Source organism: Diabrotica undecimpunctata, unplaced genomic scaffold (genome assembly GCF_040954645.1).
Source record: "Diabrotica undecimpunctata isolate CICGRU unplaced genomic scaffold, icDiaUnde3 ctg00002933.1, whole genome shotgun sequence".
Lineage (NCBI taxonomy): Eukaryota > Metazoa > Arthropoda > Insecta > Coleoptera > Chrysomelidae > Diabrotica > Diabrotica undecimpunctata.
In genome coordinates this window covers 6,280-17,455 of record NW_027314135.1, presented here as the reverse complement: position 1 = coordinate 17,455, position 11,176 = coordinate 6,280, and the positions used below count along the sequence as shown (strand labels likewise).

The following is an 11,176-nucleotide window of genomic DNA, read 5'->3' as shown; positions in this document are numbered from 1 at the left end:
CGCGCTATCTCAGAGTTATTATTACCCTAAACTGGGAATTAACTTCATTTTATTACACCAATGGACCTTAACGACATTATAAAGAATCATAAGAACTACTTTGACATGTCAGCGCATGCGTTCTGGTATAACAGAACCTCACATGTGAACTTTCCAACAGGGGTTCAAGGGTGGATTACATAACTAATGTTAAAGTCTGAAAAAGAAGTTAAAAAGTCTATAAAAAGTCTAAAAGGAAAACAAGTTCTGTAAAATGATCACCAATTTAGCCTTCGCGTAGCGAAGCGACTCTCAATGGTATTGGACTTCTTAAAAAGTCAAACGGTAAGTTTACTAAAAAAAAGGCAAGAACGGGGGAGAGAGTGAATAACCAGACCGTTACAATTTTACCAAAATTCCTACAGTCTGTTTAAAATATAAACAATTAATGTAACTAAAATTGAACCTAAGTATGTAATATATATTGATTTCGTCTTATTTTTAAGACTCACCTTTAATTTACTTTTTTATACTTAACAGTAAAATTTAAAATATTTAAAGTAAGTTAAGTTATATTAAAAAAGATCAAAAGTAACTTACTGAGCATCGCTATATTCTCTAAGGGTTACAACGTTCTTCAAATCGCTACCAGGTACATTTAATTTTCTTGCAAGACTGCCAGTAGCAATGAAGAGTTTATCGTAATTTAATGTATTTCCATTACTTAAAGTAACACTATGGTTACTGGAATCTACAGCAGTAGCTTCGACTCCTTTAAGTACGTCGATATCGTATTGTTTATAAAAGTCTTCGTCTCTAAGAGAGGCATGTTCAACGTCGAAGTCCATGGATTTACTAACTTTTACCTAGAACAATAAGTTCAGTCTTAATCAAATTAAATTTAAAGTAGAATTAAATAGTTATTATTAACTTAATTCCGACCTTTTGGTCTCATCACATACGAGACATTTAGAGAAGAAGATAAGATGAGAAATATCTCCATTCGTACATATTTGGTTTGGTCTGTACGCAAAGGACCATTTCTAGATGAATCAAATAGAAGCATATTATCTAATACTATGACATTATCTGGCCCTTTATTTGAAGGGAACTAGATGGCGATTGATATTTTTGACAATATATCAAAAAATCCTGGAGCTCACGGCCTCCAGAGACATTTAAAAAATAAAAATATAAAACGTGCACTAAAGCTTAATATATACAGGACCTTAATAAGACCAGTTTTGATATATGGGGCTGAAACGTGGATCTTATCTCAAAATGATAAAAGACTTCTTGGTATTTTTGAGAGAAAAATTCTTAGAAAGATTTTTGGGGCCGTAAATGAAAATGGGCTATGGCGTCGAAGATACAACTTTGAACTGTATCAGTTATACACCGATCCAGATATTGTGAAATTCGTTAAAGTGCAGAGACTTAGATGGGCTGGACACATTGCTAGGATGTCAGATCACGAATACACGAAGAGATTAACATTTTCAAAACCAGAGGGCACAAGAAGCAGAGGACGACCACGAATGAGATGGATTGATGATGTGGAAGAAGACCTACAGATTCTAGGGGTTAGAAGATGGAGGGAAGTTGCCAGGAATCGACAGGAGTGGCGACTTCTTTGTGAGCAGGCCAAGATCCACAACGGATTGTCGAGCCACTTATGATGATGATGATCAAAAAATCCTAATGCCACCAATGACAATGGCATTAGGTTGGTTAATAAACCTAGCAACTTTACACTATCATTGTCAATACATTCTCACCGCACAAAATATTCATAAGAGAATATGGAGATCTCAGGATCGGATCACAGTAAACCAACAAGATATATCATGCTATCATTAACATCCATCAGTGTAATAAATGTGCATAGCAGAAGGTGCCAATACAGACTCAAGTCACTACCCGGTGGAAAGTAAAATAAGGGGTTAGAATTTCGAATATCAAAAAAGAAAAGGGATTCAAGCGTTAAAAGTAAGATATAAGGAACTAAAATATGGCAACAAGAACAAAGAATATAAAGAAAGGATAAAAACAAGACTAGAAAACCGATAAAAACACGAAGACATAAATAAAGAATGGAAAATGTGTAAAAACATTATACAAGAAACCAATAGATATATAATTAACCCTATGATAAAATAGTTAAAACAAGAACAATGATGTAAAGAGGCAAAGTAGGAGACACAGTAACACCACAAAGTGAAATATTGAAAATATGGAGGAAACATAAAGGATTCACTACATGATAGAATAGCACTGGGCCAAAACTTTAACTGAGAGATAAACCCATCCTAGGTAGTTAAAACGGACGAATCAGTCAACAGATTAAAAAACAAGTCACTCAGATTAGAAAACATTGGGCCACAATTGATAAAATAAATGCCAGACATTAATCCTCCTCCTCTATCTTTTCTCCTTCGTAAGGATGTAGTGGCATCTTAGTTGATGTAGTTTTGTATTACCATTTTATTTTCTTTTTTCGAACCAGAAGATTGTTTTCTTTAAAGGCGTGATGTCAGGCTCCCACTGCATTAGCCCAACTGATTTTCCATGTTCACTTTTTCCAAAAGAAAGACGAGTTGTACTTTTTAATTTATTGCATAATTTGACACTTGTAAAGTTGATCCAGGTCGGGTTACTACTACATTATAAACTGTATCAGCGATACTAACTAATTTTGAATGAAATCTTTTCGCTTTAAATATGCGACTTGCGTTGTTTATACAAGGTCGCGCATTAGTAAATATTTACTGTATTATAATAACGATTACATTCTTGTGTTTACCTATATCTTTTCCGAATATCACGTGTTGGCATTGAACTAAATTCAAATAAAACACATGTAAAATGAAGTTTAATTTGAACCTAATTTCTGTGTGTCTTTTTGCTACACACGCAGCAAACTGGCAACTGTTTCGATGAACAGAAACAACTGGTGAAAAAGACTAGGGGAGGTGTAGGCTCTATTAGGGCTGTAGCACCACTAATGATGATGATAATAATAAATATATGGAATAACAACCAACTGATACATGGATGGAATATAGGAGTGAGCATCACACTACATAAAAAGAGCAATCAACTTCAATGTAAAAACTATCGAACTATAAGATATTATAAAACAGTGTATATGGGCGACTAAAACCATACGCAGAACAAATACTTCGAGGATACCAGTGGGATTTCTGCAGACAAGAGTCGACAATAGATCAGATCTTCTTGTTGAGATAGATCCTAGAGAAAAACTAGTTAATCTAATATATACACACACCATTTTTCCATTGATTTGTGATTAGAAAGAAATATCCTAAAAACAAATCATGTAGCCACAAATGATAATGGATTATGGAGGAAACGTTTTGATTTTAAGCTATACCACCTATAAGAAGAACCAAATATAATAAAAGCAACTAAAATAAGCATAATAAGATAAGTGGGGCATGTCTTAAGTGTGAAAGATAAATACCCGGTCCGAAAATGACTGTTTCAAAAAACTTTTGGGGCAGAGATATCGCAGAAGACAAAAAACGCTTTCTGAACGATGTGGCAGATCTACAGGTACTGGAAATAGGGATATGGAGAAGATTGACTCTGAATACCAAAAGATGAGATGATCTTTTTAGGGAAGACAAGACTAATCAAGGACTGGTAAAGCTATTAAAGAGAAGAAAAATAAATGTATAACTTTCATAAATTAGACGACAATGACGTATATCCTTCCAAAAATAGTGGAATATAACAATAAAAAATATTTCAAGTGAGATATATAACTTACCCTATCATACGGCAGAAAATTTTCTTTACACACAAACGATAAGCGTCCAGTATATCCTTCCTGTCGTAGCGTTTCGACGCAAGTAGCTCCCGATGGCCCACCTCCAATAACAACAATATGCTGGTCTTCTTTCAAATCCTTTTTAACCATTCTCTTAACCCGTTTATTCGTACGCAACTCCGATTTTTTCGCTCGAACTTTCACTTTATCATCTTCTATTGTCACTTTATAACAAGGCAACGAATCTAAACCTGGAAAATCTTCTATGTCGCCGGTAAGAATGTTGAAACAGGCACCGTGCCATTGACAACGTACTCTTCCATCTCCCAAAGCGCTGGATACTAGAGGAGCTCCGTAGTGAGTACATTTTGGACCTATAAATGAAATTATCGTATCCTAATATACCCTATGTAAATAACATAAAAGTAAAAAAGTACATGAGAGACTTTTTCAGAAATTAAATGTATTAGTTTATCCAAAAAAAGACTTAGGTCTAGGTGTGGCACCAATTGATGATAAGATGAGAGAATGCAGGTTTAGATGATACTTTTTTTTTGGCTTAGACTTATCGTCATACAGCCAGACACAAAAGGAATAAGACAGTATCCATCATTATAATTTACCTAAATCTTAAATGCCCTATCAAAATAAAAGATTACATCGATATTAGGAGAACTGGGACACACTCTTCTCGCCTAGGGACCTATCAAGGCATTGATTTATATAAGACATAACAACATTAGAGGAGAGGAGGAAGTTATACAAATGGTTTAAAACAAAGGTAACATGATTAACTAAATAATTTGTAGATAATTATAATGATAATTTGCTGTCTTTTAAAAATTTAACTAAAGAGTTGTAAATATCTACAGAGCCAAGTGATAATAAATATAGTATGTTCCAAGGAGCTGCTATTTTATATTTTAATAAATCATTTATAAGTTTGGATGAGTAGACTGTATTTTTAGAACAACCAAAAAATATATGATCTGAATCACCTTCCTCTCCACAATGCTCACATTTGTCATCATCCAAAACCTGTATTTTAAATAAGTGTTTTGGATAACATGCGTGTCCGAATCTTATTCTAATAATGGAAGTTATGTGCCTCCTGGAAGCTCTACAAGACTTGTACCAAGGAAATTTGGGAATACCTGGCTGAATTAACGAGTATCTATTTTGGTTCAAAAAAGAGTATTCCTTCCACTGGTAGCTCCACTCTCGAAGTAATGTTGACTTGCAAGAAACAAGACTATCAGCAAGTGTTACTTTATGTAGAATACCAGGTATTATATATACCTGGTATTCTAGATGATACTTAACCTGCACATTTAATAGATTAAATAGATTCACAGCTTCAGAAACGCTTTTGGAACACTGGAAGCTCTATTCAGTATAAACCTACTCCTGCAGAAATGTAGAGATCAAAGAAAGGATGTATTTGCTTGTTTCATCGATTATGAAACAGCTTTTGATCAAGTCCAGCATAATAATCTGATAGAAATACTTTACAAAATCAAAGTTGATGAAAAGGATATCCGAAGAAGAATGTAAATTGGAAGCAAAGGCATGGATTCGAGTAGAACACTCTACAATAGACCATATTGATATACAGCGAGGAGTTTGACATAGTTGTGTATCTGCTAGGAAGGCCTAGAAGAAGTTGGAGAGAAGGAGTTGATAAAGAAATCAGAGAAAGAGAACTGGAAGACGATCTATGGAACGATAGAATGAGATGGAGATTGGAAATCGGAAGACGTCGAAGAACGTTGTAAACCGAAATTATATATATAGTGTATCTGCTATTCTTGATCACATATTTAACGACGCATTAGAAGATCTAACAGTTTTCGGCGTTAAGATAATTGTAGTTACAATTATATATGCCGACGACCATTTTGTCTGACACTATAGAGGGGGCTTAAAGAGCTTTTAAATAATAGTGCAATATAAGAAATATTTGAGCTCAAGGTAGATACAATACAATACGATACAATATATCCTATACGTCAATAGAGTACAAATAGAAAACACTTAAAGATTTAAATACCTGGGAATCAATATTACGCAAGACCTTGAACCAGACTCTGAGATTGAGTAGAATTGAAATGAGGAGAGAGCAACATTCAACAAAGTGAGACCATTCTTATGTGATAATAATCTTAACTTGAAACTAAGACAACGAATGACGAAATGATATATGTATGGTCAGTATTATTATATGTGTATATTTGAATATGTGGATGTTCTACAAAGGGCTAATTTTCTACTAAATATGTAACATCTAAGCATGCGCACTTTTATGTTGAAACCCAAAGTTCTATTGCAAAAAATTTGTTCCGGTAAGAGCAGACCATTAAAATCTCCGGTAAATGCTTAACTGATATTGAGGAATGGGTCACAGCTAATCTGAAAAGTCTGCCAACTCCTACCTCCTACGTCCACGAACACATAAGTCGCTTAATACCCGGAAATATATGGCGCATTATGGAAGTACGTTATATAGGCGAAGGAGGAGGGTGAAATCAAAATTATAATCAAAACACACCCGCGAATTATTACCAACCCGCACTGAGGCAGCGTGGTAATGTACGCCTCACAACCCATAACATGAAAGACACATTCAAATCATGGCCCTCATTCTCCGTAGACCCAAATGGCCCTGAACTGGATAGTTTTTGGGATCAAGCCAGGAGGGCAGATGATGCTAAGAATCTGCGGAGTCTATACCGCTACCCAAATAAAACAACAACGTTTTATATAGCGACATATAACTGCCGCCACTCGCTATCAAATCAATCCAGACTTATAGAACTGGAAAAAGAAACTGAAAATATAAAATGGGACGTCATCAGAATCAGCGAAGTAAGACGGAATGATGAAGAGCTATTGGAATTAGCGTCAGGAAACACATTCTACTACCCAGGAACATCAAAGAACCGAGCAGGCGATATTGGTAATCGAAGCTTTGACCAATCAAGGCATTGACAAACCTTACATAGAGACTTTAGCAAATATATACAGACAAGCAAAAGCTAAGGCAAAAATTTATGAAAATATTCCAGAATTTCCCACTACAGAAGGCGTCCAACAAGGAGACGCAATATCACCAAAGCTCTTCACTGCAACCCTAGAAAATATATTCAGAAAATGAACTGGCAAAACAAAGGCCTATCCATTGATGGAGAATACCTCAGCCATCTAAGATTTATAGACGAAATCGTTCTTATTGCCAATAATCTTGCAGAACTACAAGAACTGTTAAGCGACCTAAATGCAGCTAGCAATGAAGTTGGTCTAAAAATGAACTTGACAAAAACAAAAACCATATACAATGAGCTAGTGGATGTTCAAGATGTAATAAAAAACCACACTACACTAGAGATAAGAGTAGAGTATGTATACCTGGGACAATTAATACATAAATCTGGCTCCTTACTTCCAGAAATCAACAGACAAATAAAACTGGCTTGGGCATCTTTTAAATTAAATTAAATCCAGGATGCCACTCCATCTGAAGAAAAAAGCATTGGGTAAGTGTATACTACCAATTATGACATACGGGTGCAAAACTTGGATACTAAAGAAAGAGATAATAGCGAAACTCTAAAAGTCAATCGAGCGATCCATGCTATGTATAACAAAGAGGGATCGGAAAATAATAGAATGGATCAGACAGAAAACCAAGATCACTGATGGAATCCACAGAATTAAATCTTTAAAATTGCAGTGGGCGGGACATTTAGCAAGAAGAACTGACAATAGATGGTCCACTAGAATTACACTGTGGTATCCAAGAGGCGTCAGTCAAGAGACCAAGAAGACGTCCAAATTTAAGGTGGGACTAAGGCATAAGGAAACAAGTCGGTACAACATGGAACAGAAAGAAAAGCGAATATTACACAATCGTAGGCAGAAATAAAGAACGACTATGTAAGGAAAGCTGCACCATAATCGGTAGAAAATACTGAGAATGATTATATAAATATATATATATATATATATATATATATATATATATATATATATATATATATATATATATATATATATATATGATCAACTTCCTCAATCCGAAAATGGAAATTGCGCCGTCTAACTTGGAAAAACATATATTCATCAAACGCAAACACCTTGGACTTAAATTAAGTAACATATATTGGCTCATTGACCGCAAATCAAAATTGTCCTTGGATTGTATTATATAAATTGATTTTTAAGTCCATTTGAACCTATGGGATCCAGTTATGAGGCACCGCCAGTGTCTCCAATATAAACATCTTACAGAGATTACAAAATAAGGTGCTTCGTGTCATAGTCAATGCGCCATATTATGTCTCGAACGAGGTGATTTAGCACATCTCGCTAGAATCCGTCAAAGAAGTCATTCAAGTTCACTGTACATCCTAATGTCCTAATTAAATTTAATGTGCATGATGCTTTTGAAGTGCGTAGACTAAAACAAATGCTGTCATCCGACCTGCCTTCAAATTAATAAAATCTTAACTTTATCTTCGTTTTTAGATTATTCACTGGAGTAATTCTCTACATGTCATTAGAATTAACAAAATAAATGCATATTGCCCATGTGGGCAGATTATTGTACTCATTGTAGTTAAATAAAAAAAAATTATAAATATAAATATTTCAGTCCAAATAGTCTTAGTCTCTTATTCTCACTAATAACCTTAGTCGCTTAATCTTTGTCCTAAAACTTATACTCTCTGTATATATCAATCGACATTTACTTTCAAATAAACAATTTAAATATTTTTTAACTTGAATTCTTAATTTTTAAGTACCTACTTATATTAAGTTGAAATGTTTATAAGAATATATCAAAATTTTACATACCTATTGCACTAATAACACCTTTTTGTTTAACCAGAAGAACTTTCCCTTCATCCAATTCGACTGTTTTCAATTCATTTTCTTGTAAGTCATTAACATTGCATACGATACCTTCCACATATTCCTCCTGCTGGTCTTGAGACGCTGGAAATAAACGTTGAATTACAGGAATAGATTTAATAATACACTGTATTGTGGTAAACATGATTACCGACATTAACAATACAACTCTTACTAAGTTAAGAATTACAAATGTTTATTTTCGTTCATATGATTCTGTGATCATGTACGTTGACCATCAATCTAATAAAAAATTATATAACTGCGTATAACCTCCATACTCTAAAATCGATGCTCTAGCTGGAGAAATAATAAAAATAGTGCGGCGGCGTTAAAGTTATTTCAGTAAAAATTATTTTTATAGGCAGAATCCAAATTTTTTCAAAAAAATTAATTATATATATATATAATATATGTATATATATATATATATATATATATATATATATATATATAATATATGTATATATATATATACATATATATATATATATATATATATATATATATATATATATATATATATATATATATATATATATATATATGTTAATATAGTTAATATATTATAAAGTCTGCTTAAGAGATTCACTATACAGAATGTCACTTCACTATATATTATAATATTATAAACTGTCTACTGAGTATTCACAAAGAATTGAAATGTAAAATTTTTTTTTCAATTATATTTTTTGTTCATGGCACCATCAACTTTTTCACAATCTTCTGTGACTTCTCTACTTCTGTCTTCCATTAGTGCTCATCCGGATAATTTCTTTTCCGTCTTCTTTTATGCCTGTACAAGTTTGATATTCGTTTCTTAAAACCGGTAAGCAGTGATAATGAGAGTGCTGATTCGAAGACAGATAAAAAGCTGATAGTTTTTTTAAGTGGCACAATAATATACAATGATATACAATCAATAAGATATAATTTTGTTTAATCAAATAAAAGGCAGATATCGAGCACAGTTTTTATTAAATATTGCCCAAGTACTTTTGCTCCTAGAGCATCTTCAGGGACATCTAAAATATGCCAAGAAACATTTTTTCAACTGAAGGAAAATTAATTAACTTCGAAGTATAATAATAAGAAAAATGTAATCATCATTATATTGGGAATTTTAGATTTATATTGATTTAATAACCAAAAACATTTGTTATTATTAATAATACAAATTTTATGAAATAACTCTTTAAAGTCTAATATTCCACATAATAATAATTTTAATTAAATAGATTAGACAATTATACGCAACTGATACGGGAATATTTCAAATTTTAATGACAGTTCAGCGTGTGGCAAAATTGTATAAAGTGTTGCCGCTTTTTAGAGTAAGAATTTTGTTTATGTTTTGATTTCTTACACAATTTGATCATAATATATTATATATTAATAAATTGTATTTATAAATACATATTAAATTTAGATTAATAGCTTTAAAAACTAATTATTGGTGTATATTGTGATTGTGCCATGCCAAAACAACTAAATAGTCTGTAGAAAGCTGATAAGCTTTCATATACGATAGATTATTTTGAATGCTCTAAAAGAGGAAAGTTTAAAATTTAGAATATATAATTTTGTATTAAAATGTTTTCTTATGTATTTTAGTGTGTTGCGGTAGTCTTAAAACTAAGTGTATTTACTGTTAATATAACAGTTTGACAAATAGTTGACATTTTAAAAATTCCTCACTTACTAACTATTCTAATGTTTTGGCGACGCTGTGTGGTTCTGACGTTGCGTCTTAAATCTTGAATGACGTGCAATCATTTTTATATGAAAAATTCTATATTTGGTTTTTTCAGTACCTTTCAGGCACTAAACAAAATGTAGTATAGTCACGTAACTTTTAAAATATGTAATTCCATATATTGGCTGTGGATTAAAGTCACGTTTGATGCGGAATATAGCCCAAATAGAAGGCTAAGAAATTTGGGAATTGAGTTAATAACAGAATAAATTGGCTTCAGTTGAGCGCAATTAGATGAAATGATTTTATTTTCGAAACGAATCTATTCATGTAAATTTTATTACATTTAAGTGAATTTTATTACATTTAAGTGAATTTACATGTTCCATATGATGTGTGTGATCTCCCTTGGCAAATCATTATATTTTATAGTATAGGACACGCCTGTAAACTTTAAGCCAAATGGAGAGGGGTCGCCTGACCAGGTAACTGCGCGAAAGCGAAAGGGCTAATAGTGCTAAAGTCTGTTTTAGACTATAACATAAAATGATATAAGAAAATGGTATAACAAAAACTTACATGAAATGATTTTGTACAATATTAATACAAGAAGTTTTGTGTACTACATTGTCACATTTTGGTATCAAAATATGTTATGTGATTCTGCGCATTACATGCTAAAAAAGTCCTTTTTTTAAATTATTATGTTGGTTTACATCAGAGTTTACATGTACTGTTAACCTCAATATTATTGAAGTTATACTTCTATACGCGCGCTCCACGTTGGAAATTTGTAT

The 11,176-nt window shown here is 32.7% G+C and overlaps 1 protein-coding gene across 1 annotated transcript; it reads right to left on the bottom strand.

The window, feature by feature from the left end:
• Positions 1 to 575: 575 nt before the first annotated feature.
• LOC140432131 (apoptosis-inducing factor 3-like) lies at positions 576 to 8,932 on the bottom strand. The gene is made up of 3 exons (XM_072519970.1): positions 8,627 to 8,932; positions 3,773 to 4,146; positions 576 to 845 (listed from the first exon to the last, which is right to left on the bottom strand). Exons 1-3 carry the CDS (start codon positions 8,838 to 8,840, stop codon positions 576 to 578), a joined length of 858 nt encoding a protein of 285 aa, XP_072376071.1. The 5' UTR covers positions 8,841 to 8,932.
• Between the last annotated feature and the right edge of the window lie 2,244 nt (positions 8,933 to 11,176).